The following is a 19,165-nucleotide window of genomic DNA, read 5'->3' as shown; positions in this document are numbered from 1 at the left end:
TTCTCGCTTTTCCTCTCTCCTTCCCCTCCCTCAAATCTCCCTAATGCACCTAGTGTCTCTATCCTGTCCCCACCACATTCCTGGATGCTCCCACAAGCAGTACTGCACCATCCTCCATTCCTGCCCAACTATCCTTGTGCCTCCCCATCCCAGCCCTCCTCCTTAACCTTACCACCCGCAGATTGTTTCCCCCTTCAGGTGCAGTTGCTCACAATTTGGCCTCGGTAGCCAGAGACAATGCTCATATGTGTGTGAGTTGTGCTTGCATGAATGTGTTTGTTTTGTACTTTAGAAGAAGGCCTTTTGGTCGCTGCGGGGGTAGCCACGCAGTCTGTGGCACATTGTCATGGTCTGTGTGGCTGCCCCCGTTGGAGGTTTGAGTCCTCCCTTGGGAATGGGTGTGTGTGTTGTCCATAGCATAAGTTAGTTTGAGTTAGATTAAGTAGTGTGTAGGCTTAGGGACGATGACCTAAGTAGTTTGGTCCCATGAGACCTTACCACATATACCACCTTTTGGTCAAAAACTAGGATATACAGCAGTCTTTCTGGTGTGCTTGTATGCAACTCAACATCTCCTCTACATAGTGAGTAGCAATCTGTCCTTTTCATAATAATTTCATTATTCCATCCAGGATTTTGCATTGCCTGGATTTTCCTAGCAGCTTTTCTTCCATCCTGCAACCCAGTGCTGTTTACTTTCATTACTATTTTCTAATACATTAGTTTATTCAGTGACCATCCTTTTCTTTCTATTCTTTCCTGTGTTGTACATGTCACCTTCTGAATCTCACATGCTCTGACTTACAAGTCACACTGTTTCAACTCTCTTGCCCATGTACAACACATTTCTATGTGACCACTGTGATCGCTGGTGTAGCACATCATGTTCCACATTATTCCCACTGATATAGTTAACCCTAGACCTTCAAATTTATCACTCTTCCTGCCACACTCTCGTGTATTTTCCATGTTATTTTCTATACCTTCCTGTGCTACACTAACTTGTTTAACCCTAACTACCAACCTGCAACCCCTTTCTCTTTCTCTTCTCTTATTCCAGCATGCTCATACTAAACTCACCTAATCTATTTAAATCTGCTGTCCCCTTCCTTCCCACCCCAGGGTGGCCAAGCGGTTCTAAGCACTACAGTCTGGAACCATGCGACTGCTATGGTTGCAGGTTCGAATCCTGCCTCGGGCATGGATGTGTGTGATGTCCTTAGGTTAGTTAGGTTTAGGTAGTTCCAAGTTCTAGGGGACTGATGACCTCAGAAGTTAAGTCCCATAGTGCTCAGAGCCATTTGAACCATTTTTTTGTCCCCTTCCTTGTTACATGTCCACCCACTGACCTCATGTTTCACCTATTTTCCCCATAATTCATCCATTTCATCCTTTTTATGATTTTTCCCATGTATTTACAAGTATTTCACATATTTTTATGGGTCTTTCTGCTCGTGTGTTTACATAATTCATGTATTTTTATGCATTTTGTCTCCACGTGGATCCTTGCTCCTTCCATATGCACTAATACAGAAAAGTTTCCTTATCCTTAGCCAGAGCCCAGTCACACAAACTGCTTTGTTGTTGTCTAAATTGGCGAAATCCCTCAAAATGGTCTTCCCATCAAATTACCCCTCTCTGGTTACAACACCTCCTTCCACAGTAACCTCTATATCTCTTCAAATTCAGTCAGCCCATAGCCCTCAACAACTTAATTCTGCAAAACCATGTAATGAGCCCCAAACCTCCCTGCAATATTTCCTCCCTTTCTGTAAAACTGAAGTGATATCAGGTATTCCCCAGGGAAGCGTCCTGGGACCTCTGCTGTTCCTGATCTATATAAATGACCTGGGTGACAATCTGAGCAGTTCTCTTAGGTTGTTCGCAGATGATGCTGTAATTTACCGTCTAGTAAGGTCATCCGAAGACCAGTATCAGTTGCAAAGCGATTTAGAAAAGATTGCTGTATGGTGTGACAGGAGGCAGTTGATGCTAAATAACGAAAAGTGTGAGGTGATCCACATGAGTTCCAAAAGAAATCCGTTGGAATTCGATTACTCGATAAATAGGACAATTCTCAAGGCTGTCAATTCAACTAAGTACCTGGGTGTTAAAATTACGAACAACTTCAGTTGGAAAGACCACATAGATAATACTGTGGGGAAGGCGAGCCAAAGGTTGCGTTTCATTGGCAGGACACTTAGAAGATGCAACAAGTCCACTAAAGAGACAGCTTACACTACACTCGTTCGTCCTCTGTTAGAATATTGCTGCGCGGTGTGGGATACTTACCAGGTGGGACTGATGGAGGACATTGAAAGGGTGCAAAAAAGGGCAGCTCGTTTTGTATTATCATGTAATAGGGGAGAGAGTGTGACAGATATGATACGCGAGTTGGGATGGAAGTCATTAAAGCAAAGATGTTTTTCGTTGCGGCGAGATCTATTTACGAAATTTCAGTCACCAACTTTCTCTTCCGAATGCGAAAATATTTTGTTGAGCCCAACCTACATAGGTAGGAATGATCATCAAAATAAAATAAGAGAAATCAGAGCTCGAACAGAAAGGTTTAGGTGTTTGTTTTTCCCGCGCTGTTCGGGAATGGAATGGTAGAGAGATAGTATGATTGTGGTTCAATGAACCCTCTGCCAAGCACTTAAATGTGAATTGCAGAGTAGTCATGTAGAAAAAAAAAATATTCTCCAACTCTGCAATCCCAACTTCCTGGATCCGTGTCTCACAATGAAACTCTTGCCTCCAGGAACTAGAGCAGGATGCACAATGTCACCTCAAAAAACTCCCCAGCCTGTTCACCTCCTGCTCCCACCTTGGATTACCACTATCCTCTGTGTCTACATTAGCCTCCAAACATCCCCCAAATCCCCTCATAGCTGATAAACCCTGCCTCACCGACCTACTACATTTACCACATCTCAGAAACTCTTTCCCCCCACCTTACAAAATCTGGAACTTATACAGACCCAGAACATAATCATGAACCTTTCCCCCTAGTTCCACAGAAGTATCAGCTCTTTCCAAAGTCTTTACCTTTTGCCCCACTGGTCTTACTAAAGACCTTCTCTCCTTCTCCTAACCCCACAGTGAAAACCAACCCTATCAATCAGATTAAACTAAAAGCCAATGTTGCACCCTGTGTGACTCAGTTCACTCCTCCATCTAACTGTGAACCACCTTCACTGCCCAAGAATCACTCCCTGTTAACATTCCAGAATTTCTCAACCTCAGACCGTGCCCCACCATCATCCACAAAATCTCATGGAAGCTACCCTTACATCTGCAGACAGAACCACAATCCATTGCTTACAAACTGATCCCAACATTATAATCCTACCTGTCAACAAAGGCTCCAATACTATGGTTTTGAACTGCAGGGATTACCTGGTGGGAGGACTCTGCCAGCTGTCAGATTGATCCACCTACCAACCCTGTTACAGCGACTTCATTCCAGAAATGAAACAGGATCTCTGGTCTCTCTTCAAATCCTTAGGTCCACCCTAGAAGCTCTCCCAGAGTTTATCTCTCTCCTCACCCATGCCACTCCCCTCACTCCTATCTTTTACATGCTTGCTTAAGTTCATAAACCCAACCACCAAGGATGCTCCATTGTGGCCAGGTACTCTGCTCTCACTGAGTGAACCTCTGCTATCGTGGGCCAACACCTTCAGCCTGTTAACCATAACCTACCCTCTTATGAAAAAGACACCAACCATTTCCTCTACTGACTCTCCAAAGTCCCTGTTCCTTTACCATATAGCTCCCTGCCCTTCACTGATGAGGCCATCTCCCTGTACACTAACACCCCTAATGCCCATGGCCTTGCTGCTACTGAATACTACCTCTCTCCATGCCTGAGTGACTACAAACTGACAACCTCCTTCCTGCTCACCATGACCAGCTATATTCTCACTCACAATTACTTCACCATTAAATGCATCATCTACAAACAAATCCAGGGTACAGCAATGGGCATCCACGTGGGACCATCCTATGCAACATATCTGTGGACCATGTAGAGCAAAGGTAGTCAACCCAATCCTTGCTGCCCCCTAGTGGGCATTCCAGTGTTTATAGTGGCCTGTGGGCGGTAGAGGTTTTAGAAACATTTTGATTAGGTTTCTATAAAAATTTTACTTAATGTATTTGGTAAGTAATTATTAGTACATGCTTTAATTTGCTGTAACTCTGGTTACAAATTTTATGAAGTAAAGTTACTTACATACCTTACAGATCACCATTACTGTGGAATCACTGGGCAATTAGGAAATTTGACTACTAATAGAGATACAAAACTGGGCAGTAGATAAAAAGGGTTGACTACCTCTAATCTATAGGAATTCTTCCTAACCACGCAGAATCCCAAACTCCTCACATGGTTCACATTCATTGATGACACTCTATGCACATTCTCCAGAACCTCAAAAACTTCTGCTGCATTCTTCATCACCTGGTTCTTCTCAGCCCAATATTCTTGTGCTGTATTTTGCCATACAGATGACATGGTGTTTTCTGATTTGTGGAGATTATGTTAATTGTATATTAAAATCTGATTATATGAGCAATATTTTTTCAGTGTGTGAAGTACCTAAATACCATTTAACATAACAGTACACTTTCCCATTCATTCTGTAATGTATGTGTTTTATTTTGGAATTTTGTCACCAAACTGTGTTTAGTGAAGTAATTATAAACAGTGTAATGCATTTTCGTCATATGTTGTAGCATGTATGTTCTTTGAATTTCCATTTAGCATCCATGTTCTTCGAATTTGCATTTAATTGTTTTTCAGGAAGGAAATGAATGCTATAAGGATTATGCAATACATTCGAGCTGTCACTCTGTCAATGGGCATGTTTGTTACTCGACTGTCAACATTTTTCAGCATTATAATATTTGTTATGCTTGGAGATAATGTAACTCCTGACAAGGTTAGTGATAATACTCAGTATGTCTCCAAAAGGTTTGATAATTGGTCCACTCCTGTCATTTAACTATATCATTAAAAGTCTTTAAACATTTGTTATTTTTGCCAATGATAGAAGGGTTCTGATCAAAGACAGAAACTCAGCCATGTCAGACACAGCGAGTTGGAGAGGCTTGTAATTAGTCCACAGCAAACAGTTTCATTCTTTAATCTTACAAAAAAATTATCTTAAACAGTGCAAAAGAATAACAACTCATTTTGTGTCTCTGAAAAAGATACTGTCGACCACTTACTAGACGAAATTTAATGTGTAAAATAATTGGTCCTCAAGTTGATAACAGATTGAAACACTTATTTGATGAAAGTTAATGTGTAAAGTAATTGGTTATCAAGTTGACAATAGATTGAAATGGTGGCAGCATTCTGATAAGCTAACTAAAAAATCAGGTTTAATCCATTATGCACTCAAACATATTTTTCATTACGTTAAATTTCAGACAAAAATGCAAGCATATTTTGTACACTTTGATTGCTGTTTGTTATCTCAAGAAATATTCTTTAGGAAAAATACATATAAAATAATTAACATACTTGTTATGCACACACATTCAGTAAAAATGTTACATAGAGTTTATAACTAAATATCTTGTGCACACACACACACATACACACACACACACACACACACACACACACACACACACATATATATATATATATATATATATATATATATATATATATATATATATATATATATATAAAAACAAAGATGATGTGACTTACCAAATGAAAGTGCTGGCAGGTCGACAGACACACAAACGAACACAAACGAACACACAAAATTCAAGCTTTCGCAACAAACTGTTGCCTCATCAGGAAAGAGGGAAGGAGAGGGAAAGACGAAAGGATGTGGGTTTTAAGGGAGAGGGTAAGGAGTCATTCCAGTCCCGGGAGCGGAAAGACTTACCTTAGGGGGAAAAAAGGACGGGTATACACTCGCACACACACACATATCCATCCACACATATACAGACACAAGCAGACGTCCTTTTTTCCCCCTAAGGTAAGTCTTTCCGCTCCCGGGACTGGAATGACTCCTTATACACTCGCACACACACACATATCCATCCACACATATACAGACACAAGCAGACATATGTCTGCTTGTGTCTGTATATGTGTGGATGGATATGTGTGTGTGTGCGAGTGTATACCCGTCCTTTTTTCCCCCTAAGGTAAGTCTTTCCGCTCCCGGGACTGGAATGACTCCTTACCCTCTCCCTTAAAACCCACATCCTTTCGTCTTTCCCTCTCCTTCCCTCTTTCCTGATGAGGCAACAGTTTGTTGCGAAAGCTTGAATTTTGTGTGTTCGTTTGTGTTCGTTTGTGTGTCTGTCGACCTGCCAGCACTTTCATTTGGTAAGTCACATCATCTTTGTTTTTAGATATATTTTTCCTTCGTGGAATGTTTCCTTCTATTATAATGATATATATATATATATAGAGGGAAACATTCCACGTGGGAAAAATATATCTGGACATTATTCTTTGATACCAGTACTTTCATTCTTCACATTTATTTATGCAAAAATAATTTCTATGTTGACTCTGCATTTATTATTTTGATATAATCTGTGATCTGCAGTTCTGGTTCAAAGCATTTTTTGAAATAAGTTGTCTATGTAAAGCAAAGGAATAGAAATCTCTGAAAGTTCAAACCTAGTTACAAAGTCGCTTGCAGCAGACGGTGACTTTACTGATGCAGTTTGCCTTGTCAGTTTAGTGACTAATGCCAATCAGGGTGACAGTTGAGTACTGCCTGTGTTCTGTGCGGTGATGATAAATGCACAGATCTCATGTCAAACCCACCCTCAGAGACTGGCGGGGAATCAGAAGATAGAACCCACTGGGCGGTCTTGCCTCTCCTCTCCATCAGAACAGTCTGATGTACTGACCAGCTGCTGTGTCACCCTCAGCCAGTTGGCATCACTGGATGCAGATACAGAGGCTTCTTGTGGTCATACTGCTGTCTCAGCTGTTATCAGTTTTTCAGATCAGAACTGCTACTTCTCATTCGAATAGCTCCTCAACTGGCCTCAAAAGTGCTGAGTATGTTAAACACTAATTTCCTCTCCCTCCTACAAGGGCTGAGTGCACCCCGGTCTTGCCTTGGTGGATGCAATTTGAAGCTTGGAACAATTGGGGCTTGCTAATGATTTGTAGTTCAGCAGTTCCAGCTATACTCTGTATATGTGTCATGTAAACATAACACTATTTCTTCTTCCATGTTTGCTGGAACCTCATTGGTTTTTGTTTCATTTCGAGCAGAAGCCAAACTGTATAGACTACAGTCAAGTACAATAATGAGGACGTGGTTTATGCTATGCGTTATGCATACATCGACACAGCGATAATATGGGACAACAGTTTCACCACCACATTTAACTTGGACAGCACTGGCCAGCCACCTGGTCAAACTGATCTGCAGTGATGTGAACAATTGTAGTAAACATGTAAAAAGAGATAGGCAGAGAACAATACAGCCTTGAATGTCATTTAATTTTTGAACAGAAGGAAATAATGGTAAAACTCAGGCAATACACTTGTTAAGTGACCTGATGGAAAATATAACATGCTCTCAATCTTAGCTAACATAATACTGTAATTAAAAACAAGGGTGATGAAAATTGCTAACTTCAACAAGAGTAATTTTTCTGCATGAGCTATGTGTGGTGTAAAAGCACACCGCATAGTTAAATATTGAAGCCACTGAAGATATTACAGTCAGTCATCTGGTAACCTTTGAACTCCTTCCATATTGAACTCTCAGGAATACTGTACGTTTCAGTACTTCTGTGTTCATCACAAAGCTTCATGCATTAGTTTCAGTACATTTGGCAGCTTACCGTAATGTCCTTTTATTTCTTGCACAAATCTCTTAGCTTGGCTCCAGATCAATTCTTTAGGATTCAGATTGCAGTGTTGGGGTGAGAACTGTAAAAATGGAGCACGTACAGTGTGCTCAACACCATGAAAATTATTTTTTTCCACATTTCTATGACGCTTATCACTCTGCCTTTTGTGAGATCATATCTACCCTACAAAACAATGGCAATGTTCAAACAAAGAGTATTTTGTTTTTCATTTTTTCTCCAAAAAGTTTAATTGTGTAATGTTTTCTTAACTTCAAAATCTTTAACAATCTTTTATAAAATATCAATAATTAAGAATGTGTAATTGCAATGACAGCCAGAATTTTGCATGCGATATGCAATTAGAAACTAGAAGACATGCATTTTGCTTGAAACTATGATGGTTAAGTATGAGTTAATTAGCATATATCTGATATATTTCATGCTTAAAAGATTTAGATATTCAAACAGAACAAAAAACATAGTAGATCTCAATGAGATTCGTACCACTACCCACTGACCAACAGGGTTATCAATCTACGATGCTACTGATTATGCCACAAGTGGGATTTGTAAATCCTTCTTTATATTTATTACATACTGTTTCCCAAAAAACGTCAAAGCTGATTTTTGTCTGTAATCTTGGGAAAAACATTAAGAACAACTTGTTTATTCCCATTTACTGTGTTCCACACATGTTCCACTATGAAACAGGAGGCAGTGTCATCCATTTTTGCAGTACATATGGGCAGCAAAACAATGAGAGCACAAGTTCCACTTGCAGAGACTGTGACTGTACACGATTTTTCAAGAACAAATTACATTGCTACAATATGATTCATTGATGGCTGTTAGTACATCCAAATGTCTTAAAGTTTCATTTACAGTGGCATAGTAATAAGATAACTAATACATAGGTTGGACCTACTTCCAAGAGCAAAACAACACCAGTGTATGAGAGTTGTGGCTGCTGACCAATCATTGCATTTGTGTATGTTTACATCAGGTTTATTACTAAGACCTCTTCGGACAGAGTTTAGCTTTAAACAGAGTATAGTTGGTGATGCTGCTTGATGAGTTGGAGGAGTTTAGTTGTAGATTTTATCTAAGGCTGGTGCCCTGGACAAAGTCACCATGCTGCAGGAATAAAGCTGAGCTGGGAGCCTTTATACTCCATGCAATCGTGTTTGTTGCGACAGGCTCCTGTGTTATTCTGAACTATTCACTTTGTGTTACACTACATAGCTACAGCATCAGCCATTGATGACAGAATACTATATTGCCATATGCTGTGCTGCATTATTCAGGCCTAGCTGCAGAATTCTATAAGTGTCTGACCCACAAACACTTGTCTGGTTGTTATGGGCTGCCTGAAGCTCTGTCTTCGACACTCCTCCTTTCCTTCAGTCCTCTGAATTCTACACTTCTGCTGAACCTGTGAACTATTAAAATCGCTATTTACCTTTTATGCACTGTGTTCTTCTTCCTTACACCACTATTTATACATTACACACTGTCTGTCCTTTTACCTGCACATTCCATTACACACCATATGGTGACAGGTACAAGCAGAACGCTCCATAACTTTGGTTAAATTATGTGGTTGATCCATTCAGTTGGTAGGTAATAAACTTGGAAATATGGTGAGCAGATGGCTCTTTGCTGATGGTGTGCTGATGACTGTGTGCTGATACCTTCTCCAATACTACTGAATGTGGTGGAACAATATTGCCCACCTTGTGCTGCTAGTAGCTTGTTGAGAGAACTATGTGCGGCAGGATCAGTGGTAGCATTCATATAGATTAGGTACTTTGCTGGCAAGATTTCAAAAGTATTATTGGATAGATACAACAGAAGACACCTTGGGTTCAGAGTTGTAGACCTTGTTATTGTAATTGGTAGCAGGAACGTCTGTCCTGATATGTCACACAGTGATCCATTTGGCAGTATCACTCTGATCCATAATTTAAATCATGTGCTGCAAAGATGTGCTTGGGCACGTGTCCATTTCTCTCTACCAAGGAATAGTTCAATTTTGTATGTGCCCATTATAGTTTGGTCCACTGTGGAGGAGTATATCACAGTCTGCACTCTCTGGTATTGGCCCAGCTCATCTGCTGCCATGAGTGCATGGGGCTTCCTATCTGGCATAACTAACAGAATCTTGTTTGTTTTCAGATGTACAAATTTCCATAAAGTTTCACACTTCAGTTCATACAACTGTATCACACAGCATTCATATCTGCTGTTGGTGCTTGCTGCAGGTAACCGTGTTAGTACATGGAGCCAGATGTGGGCAGTGATAACCTGCACTGTTGCAAGGTGATTGTGCAATAACATTATATTTCCTTCTGGAAGCTCAGATAGTTCCAGCAGAGTTTGTACCTTGATCTTTGCCTGGCATAGCCCTGCCAGAAACTTTCCCGGAGTTAGTTGCCACTGCACTGCATTGCACAAGGCTCTCTGTAGTTGCACTGATTCTGTTTGAGTGCTGTTGCCTATACTGTCAGCAATGGCATGCAAAAGTCATGCCACAACCATTCGCGTGTTAAAGGTCTAGTTTTGCTTGTGCAATACCCGAATCCTAATTCACCATATCAGCTGTCCCTTAACACATCTGTTCAGATCCACAGTTAGCCATAATAAGAATATAATTCTGTTCATAACTCCCTGTTTCAGAGGTGTGAAGGAGGAGAGGAATAAGAGAGGGAGCTGGCGGAGGTGCATGTAAGAAGATGGGAGCAGGAGGAAATGGGCATTGTGAGAGGGGACGAAGAAAAGGACAGAGGGAGATTTGAGGGGAGGGGGGGGGGAGGAAATATGTCAGATGGAAGGGGTAGAATGAGATGGAAAGAAATAAGGACAGTAAGACATGAACAGAGGAACAGTAATGAAAAAGTAATGAAGCTGAGTGGGCAGCCATGAATTTTGTTTTGTATGTCAGTGAGGTGCAGGTTAGAGCCACCAGCAAAATTGTTGTATCCAGCTGTTTATTTAATAAAAAATTATATGTAAAGACTCACCAGAAGTCTTAAGACTTTATTATATATAGGGGGCATAATTGCCCATCTGTGCAAGCCATGTTAGCAAAGCTGTTTTAGTGCAGTTTGCAACCTTGAGAGGCAAGTGTGGATGAAGAAATTTGTTGGTGTGGCTTTGTTGAGGTATATATGTTGTATACACCTAATGGAAAAGATGTAAAATTGTAGCTCTGCCCTTGATGGTGCTGCCATCTTATGTGTTGCTCAGGGATTATCAGTTAGAACAGCTGTTTCCTTAATTCTATCAACTCCCACTTCTGTTTAAATCTCTTTAATCCCTATATTTTTTGGAAAGACATTTCCTTAAAGATTTTTAATAGTTGATATAAAACTATTGTAATTTTAATCTCATTTTAAAGGTGTTAAGGATGATCAGAGTAAAATAAATTTATCACTAGCCAAAACATTTTCCACACCATATTAGTGCCATTCATGGACTATAACTTTGCATCTGTCGAGCATTTGGTGCAAATGTGACTGAGATTAGCACCAGTGGTGTTTCATGCATACAAACACGTGAAAGAGGAAAGAGACATTCAGCATTGGTTCATTCATTAGTTTCAAGGCAATGAAATAAGTTGTCTTATGCCGTAGTAAAAACAATGCCAGCTCAGTCACAAGTTTATTCTAAACAGAATTTGAATGGCAGTAACAAATTACCAGCACTTGCTCCTGCTAGAACTTCAGTTGAAGGAAGTTTCAAAACAAAGTCATTGAAGCATTTTTAGTTACTGGTGAGAATGTAATATCTGAAATTATATGGGCTATGAATAAAGTTACATTTCATTCTTCAGTAAGAAGTTCTGGAAACACAACAGACTTATTCAAAATTATGTTTCCTAACAGCATGATTGCCAGAAAATTTGCTTACTTAAGGATAAGTTGTCATATAGAATTACTTATGGACTTTGCCTTCATTTCCAGAATCTCATAACTAACAAAGTTACGAAAGTTGAATTGTTTTGTATGTAATGTGATGAGAATTTAATCATAGTTGTCCAAAAGGTACAGATGGATTTGGTGCTTCATTTCTGGGATCAACAGAACCAGCCAGAATCTACAAGATATTTAATGTATATCTTTTTGAATTCTGCTACATCTTCTGATTTACAGTCAAGTATCGGAATGGTATGAATTTGCCGCCTAAGAATATAATTCAAATTTCAATGGATGCACCAAATGCGAACTGGAAGATGTTGCATGATTTACAAGCATTTCTTATCAATGAAGAAGATAATCAGCCACAAATGCTTAATTATGCCATTTGCTTACTTTGTTCAAGTAGTGAATGGTTGGAATGTTCGTGAGTTTCTTTGGGTGATATGGTAATTTATGAAGGATTTTCCTTCACGGAGGACAACTGTCTCAAATATCACTGGGCTTTTCATGTTTCCTCTCAGATTTTGTTCTTTAAGATGGGTTGGAAATATTGAAGTCATGAAGAGAGTACTAGAACTTATTTCATGTTTGAAGAAAGATGTTGCTGAAGTACATAAAAGACAACCTGAAAGTAGAAACTTTGAAAAAATTAAACATCACTTAGAAGGTCTAAACCAGAGGCTCAGATGACTCTGCGACACTATCGGATGCAAATTTCTTGACCTCTGCTATTAGATGCAGAATTGTAGGTTTCCCCTTCATAGGTCAGGTGTGCACTACATGCAGGAAATGGCTACTAGGGTAGTGGAGTACATGTGGCATGCACATGAGGTTTTTTAAGTTACACAACCCCTCCCATGGGATCAAAGTTGATTTGCCTGTTAAATCATCACAGTGGCCTCAGAGAATCTTGGTCCTCATAGATCAGAGATAGAAAAGATTAATATGATTTTAGTAAACTGCAGGAGCATCCAAGTAAAGGTCCCAGAATTAGTTTTGCTTAATGAAGATTATAATGCACGGATAGTATTGCGAACAGAAAGCTGGTTGAAACCAGATGTCAATGACAAAGAAATCCTAAGTTCAGATTGGAATATTTATCATAAGGATAGGTTAGTCACCAATGGTGGTGGCATGTTTATCGCATTAAAAAATTCCATAAATTCTAGCAAGGTTATCATGGATTCTGAATGTGAATTAACCTGTGTGAAACTGAGTATCAAAGAATCATCAAAAATTTGGTGCAAATGTGACTGAGATTAGCACCAGTGGTGTTTCATGCATACAAACACGTGAAAGAGGAAAGAGACATTCAGCATTGGTTCATTCATTAGTTTCAAGGCAATGAAATAAGTTGTCTTATGCCGTAGTAAAAACAATGCCAGCTCAGTCACAAGTTTATTCTAAACAGAATTTGAATGGCAGTAACAAATTACCAGCACTTGCTCCTGCTAGAACTTCAGTTGAAGGAAGTTTCAAAACAAAGTCATTGAAGCATTTTTAGTTACTGGTGAGAATGTAATATCTGAAATTATATGGGCTATGAATAAAGTTACATTTCATTCTTCAGTAAGAAGTTCTGGAAACACAACAGACTTATTCAAAATTATGTTTCCTAACAGCATGATTGCCAGAAAATTTGCTTACTTAAGGATAAGTTGTCATATAGAATTACTTATGGACTTTGCCTTCATTTCCAGAATCTCATAACTAACAAAGTTACGAAAGTTGAATTGTTTTGTATGTAATGTGATGAGAATTTAATCATAGTTGTCCAAAAGGTACAGATGGATTTGGTGCTTCATTTCTGGGATCAACAGAACCAGCCAGAATCTACAAGATATTTAATGTATATCTTTTTGAATTCTGCTACATCTTCTGATTTACAGTCAAGTATCGGAATGGTATGAATTTGCCGCCTAAGAATATAATTCAAATTTCAATGGATGCACCAAATGCGAACTGGAAGATGTTGCATGATTTACAAGCATTTCTTATCAATGAAGAAGATAATCAGCCACAAATGCTTAATTATGCCATTTGCTTACTTTGTTCAAGTAGTGAATGGTTGGAATGTTCGTGAGTTTCTTTGGGTGATATGGTAATTTATGAAGGATTTTCCTTCACGGAGGACAACTGTCTCAAATATCACTGGGCTTTTCATGTTTCCTCTCAGATTTTGTTCTTTAAGATGGGTTGGAAATATTGAAGTCATGAAGAGAGTACTAGAACTTATTTCATGTTTGAAGAAAGATGTTGCTGAAGTACATAAAAGACAACCTGAAAGTAGAAACTTTGAAAAAATTAAACATCACTTAGAAGGTCTAAACCAGAGGCTCAGATGACTCTGCGACACTATCGGATGCAAATTTCTTGACCTCTGCTATTAGATGCAGAATTGTAGGTTTCCCCTTCATAGGTCAGGTGTGCACTACATGCAGGAAATGGCTACTAGGGTAGTGGAGTACATGTGGCATGCACATGAGGTTTTTTAAGTTACACAACCCCTCCCATGGGATCAAAGTTGATTTGCCTGTTAAATCATCACAGTGGCCTCAGAGAATCTTGGTCCTCATAGATCAGAGATAGAAAAGATTAATATGATTTTAGTAAACTGCAGGAGCATCCAAGTAAAGGTCCCAGAATTAGTTTTGCTTAATGAAGATTATAATGCACGGATAGTATTGCGAACAGAAAGCTGGTTGAAACCAGATGTCAATGACAAAGAAATCCTAAGTTCAGATTGGAATATTTATCATAAGGATAGGTTAGTCACCAATGGTGGTGGCATGTTTATCGCATTAAAAAATTCCATAAATTCTAGCAAGGTTATCATGGATTCTGAATGTGAATTAACCTGTGTGAAACTGAGTATCAAAGAATCATCAAAAATGGTGATTGGATGCTTTTATAGACCACCTGGGTCACGATCTGTAATTGTAGAGTGCTTCAGACAGAGCTTGCAGAATATCACTAGTAATTTTCCTGATCATGCTGTTGTAATAGGGGGTGACTTCAACTTGCCAGGTATAGATTGGGAGTGTTATGCCATTAAAACTGGTGCCAGAGACAGGGATTTGTGTGGCATTGTTTTGGATGTCTTGTCCGAAAATTACCTTGAGCGAATAGTTAGAGAACCAACTTCTGAGCATAATGTCTTAGACTTCCTGGCAACAAGCAGACCTGAACTTATCGAATCAGTTAACATAGAGAAAGTTATCAGTGATCATAAGGCTGTGACAGCATCTATGACGATGGGTCCTACAAGGAGTGTTAAGAAAGGTAGGAAGATATATTTGCTCAGCAAGGGTGACAGGATACAAATTTTGGAATATCTCAGTAGTCAGCATCAAATATTTGATGATGATGACAAAGATTTGGAGAACAAATGGAAAAACTTCAAAGGCATTGTTCCATATACCCTAGACAAGCATGTTCCGAGTAAGATTTAAAGGGCTGGGAAAGATCTGACATGGTTTAGTAGCAGTGTTAGAAAAGCACCATATAAACAAAGAGCAGTTCATCTCAGATTCAAGAGAAGTAAAAGCCTAGCTGACAAACAAAAGCTGAACAAAGTGAAAAAGAGCATAAGGAGAGCAATGAGAGAAGCGTTCAATGATTTTGAAAGTAAGACGTTGTCAACCGACGTGACTAAAAACTCGTAAGAGATTTTGGTCATATATAAAATCAGTAAGTGGGTCAAAATGGACTATTCATTCTCTCAGCAACCACACCAGTACTGAAATGGAAGATAACAGAGAGAAGGATGAAATACTGAATTCGGTCCTCCAAAGTTTTTTCACCACGGAAGATCGTAACACTGTCCCTCCTTTTCCATCGTATGAATGTCGAAATGGCAGATATCGAGATAACTGATCACAGAATTGAAAAGCAGCTAAGTTGGTGGTTTGAAAAGTTCTCGGAATCATCACAAGAGGTCAGTGCTAGCACAACAAGTTGTTCACGTGATATTCATTGGACTGTTGACTGCAAATACGTGCCACATCAGTGCTCTTGGAAGAGAGCTGTGGTGGTGACGTGGCTCTGTTGTTGTTCCCGTATAATGATTTGCAAAGATGGAAAAAATCGAGATTCAAGCAGTGATTAAATACACCATAAAGAAAGGTATGACAGCAAAGGACATTCATGCCAATTTCCAGAATACATTGGGCGACTCTGCTCCTTCATACTCAACTGTTTCCAAGTGGACAAATGAATTTAAATTTGTTCGGGAGTGTTTAGAGATGATCCATGCAGTGGTCAGCCAAGATATGTCACTACAGTGGTCAGCCAAGATATGTCACTACTCCAGAAATCATTGCAAAAGTGCACAGAATAGTCATGATGGGTCACCGATTGAAAGTGCATGAAATTGCTCACGCATGCCAGATGTCATCTGGTAGGGTATATCGCATTTTAACTGAAGAATTAGAAATGAAAAGTACATCTGGATCAAAAGCAAGTGCCAGTGCCATGCCAAAATTACATGAACTAAGGTATGAATTGGTACCACACTCACCTTATTCACCTGATATGGCTCCTTCAGACTTCTGTCTCTTCCCAAAACTGAAATTTTTTCTTGGTGGATGAAGATTCACTTCAAACGAAGAATTGATAGCCGGAGTTGACAATTATTTTGCAGGCCTGGAGGAAACTCATTTTCGAGATGGGATCAAGGCACTGGAACATTGTTGGACCAAGTGCATTAATCTACAAGCACACTACATTGAAAAATAAAAAAGTTTCAGTGATGTAAGTACTTTTTTTCTATTCCATTCCGTGAACTTTTCAAACCACCCTCGAACAATTGTGAAGTAGTGGAAAGGCTTTAGGACTAGGTGAGATACCTATAAGATACTATGAAGATTGTGCAAAAGAACTTGCTCCCTTTCTAGCAGTAATTTATTGTAAATCACTTGAGCAAAGAAAGGTACCAAACAACTGGAGAAAAGCACATGTAATTCCTGTTTTTAAGAAAGGCCATAAGACACACAATTATGAACCTATATTGTTGACTTCAGTCTGTTGTAGAATAATGGATCATGTTTTATGCTCAAGAATTATGATGTTTTTAGAAAATGAACATCTGCTCTGTAAAAATCAATAAGGATTTCGCAAACAGAGATCCTGTAAAACTATCGATTTTGTTCTGTTAAGAGTGACATGTTGAGTTCTGTCTCCAAGAAAGTCTTGAATCCAATCACACTGTTTCAATACACTATAAGCTTGTATTTTTTCATTAAATGGCAATGTGGGACGGTGTCAAATGCCTTACTGAAATCAAGGAAAGTGGCAACAACCTGTGTGCCATTGTCCGCTGTGCTGTGGACCTTATGGAGGTACACAACAAGTTGCTGTTTACAATATATATAAATATCTAGTAGAAAGTGTCGGATGCTCTTTAAGGCTAATTGCAGATGATGCAGTTGTCTATGCTAAAGTGGCAATGCCAGAAGATAGTAAGAATTTGCAGAACAATCTGCAGGGAATTGCTGAATGATGCAAGCTCTGGCAGTTGACCCTGAAGGTAAATAAATTTAACATATTGCGCATACATAGGAAAAGAAATCCACTACTGTACAGCTACACTATTGATGACAAACAGCTGGAGACAGCATCTGCCATAAAATATCTAGGCATAACTATCCAGAGTGACCTTAAGTGGAATTACCACATAAAACAGATTGTGGAAAAAGCAGATACCAGACTCAGATTCATCGGAAGAATCTTAAAGAAATGTAACTCATCCATGAAAGAAGTTACTTATAAGGTTCTTGTTTGCCCTATTCTTGAGTATTGCTCATCTATCTGGGATCCCTATCAGGTAGGACTGATAGAGGAAATAGAGAAGATCCAACGAAAAGATGTGCATTTCATCATGGGATTATTTAACTGCTGAGAGAGCATTACAAAGGTGCTAAACACTGGCAGACGTTACAAGAGAAGTGATGTGCTTAATGGAGAGATTTAATATTGAAATTTCAGGACAGCATTTTTCAGGTGGAGTCGGACAATATATTGCTTCTCCTCACATACATCTCACTTATTGACCACAAGGAAAAAATTCAAGAACTTAGAGCCAATATAGAGGCTTACCAACAATCATTCTTCCCACACGCTATTCGGGAGTGGAACAGGATTGGAGGGATCAGATAGTGGTGCCGAAAGTGCCCTCTGGCACACACCATTAGGTGGCTTGTGGAGTATGATGTAGATTTAGATGTGTAGGAGATGTGCACAATATATGAATTGAATACATATGTCGGCAAAGAGTGTTAGAGTAGTATTGGACTGCTTTATCACACTTTCTTTGCACGCCAGGAAATACGTCAGTCTCTGAAATGTAGGTTACCCTGCACAAGAGGTGTGTTGGGGGAGTAGTATGGACCTGCTTTATTAACATGTTTTGCAAGGGCTACACATGTGGATGGGCACGGCTAGGGGAGATTGAGATGGATAGAGGAGGGAATGGCAGAGAGAGTCTGGAGGAAGGGTTGGCTATTGAGAGAGGGAGAAGTAGGGGCTGGACAGAGTGATGGAGAAAGGAGGGGAGTGAAAGAGGGAAGTGGGTCGGAGATGGATAGGGAGAGAGTGGAGGAGGAGGTGAGCTAAGAGAGAGTGGAGGAGTGGGGACTTGGGGGGGGGGGGGGAGGGGGAGGAGAGGGACAAATTGAGAGGGGAGAAGGGGACAGACAGAGAGAGGGGGAGTAGGAGATGTCCAGAGAGAGAGGGGGGAGGAAATGTTCAGGAAGAGGGGCAGGAGGAGAGGACAGAAAGAAGAGGAAGGAGAGGGAGGTGGAGATGGCAGGAGGGAAGGTGTATTGGAATTGTGGACAGATGGAAAAGGTGGAGGGAAAGGAGGAGACAAAGAGATACAGGGGTAGGAGGATACTGATAGAGGAACAGGGAGATGGAGGGAAGAAGAGGCGGACTCAGAGTGGAACAGGAGGAGTTGTGCGCAATACATGTGTTGAATACATACATGCGCAAACCCTAGGGAAAAGAATTGTTTTGTGTAATGAGTACATGCCTTGGTATGTTTCAATCACTACAAATACTTAGTGCATATTAAAGTACCGTATTATCATGTACTTTTGAATTGTGTGCTACCACTTATTAAAATAATACCATATCCCACTTATCAATATGACTTCTGACACAGTGACTCAGTATGTCCCATACTGTCCTGTGAATTTGTTCTGTTATGCCACTTGCTTGCAGGTGTAACATGCCTATTCTTAATTTATGAATTCATAACAAATGACAAACTTACTTCATCTGCTACTAAACTTATCTTTTGTATTAGCATTCAGAATAATAAGATTTAATAATATTCAGCAAACCTCACCAGAACAGTGGTCTGGTTCTCTAAAGTACTTCTTAATACC

General features: G+C 39.7%; 1 protein-coding gene across 2 annotated transcripts in view; it reads left to right on the top strand.

Moving 5' to 3' along the window:
• Positions 1-19,165, top strand: part of LOC126162652 (probable multidrug resistance-associated protein lethal(2)03659) — a 481,199-nt gene that overhangs the window by 188,884 nt on the left and 273,150 nt on the right. For both annotated transcript variants that reach the window (XM_049919289.1, XM_049919290.1), the window contains one exon: positions 4,808-4,946. In XM_049919289.1, coding sequence (XP_049775246.1) covers positions 4,808-4,946 — 139 coding nt within the window. The remainder of the gene's footprint in view (positions 1-4,807; positions 4,947-19,165) is intronic.

The sequence above is a fragment of the Schistocerca cancellata genome, chromosome 2 (genome assembly GCF_023864275.1).
Source record: "Schistocerca cancellata isolate TAMUIC-IGC-003103 chromosome 2, iqSchCanc2.1, whole genome shotgun sequence".
NCBI classification, from domain to species: Eukaryota; Metazoa; Arthropoda; class Insecta; order Orthoptera; family Acrididae; genus Schistocerca; species Schistocerca cancellata.
The sequence above is the reverse complement of the archived record's forward strand: the minus strand, read 5'-3'. Positions and strand labels throughout refer to the sequence as shown.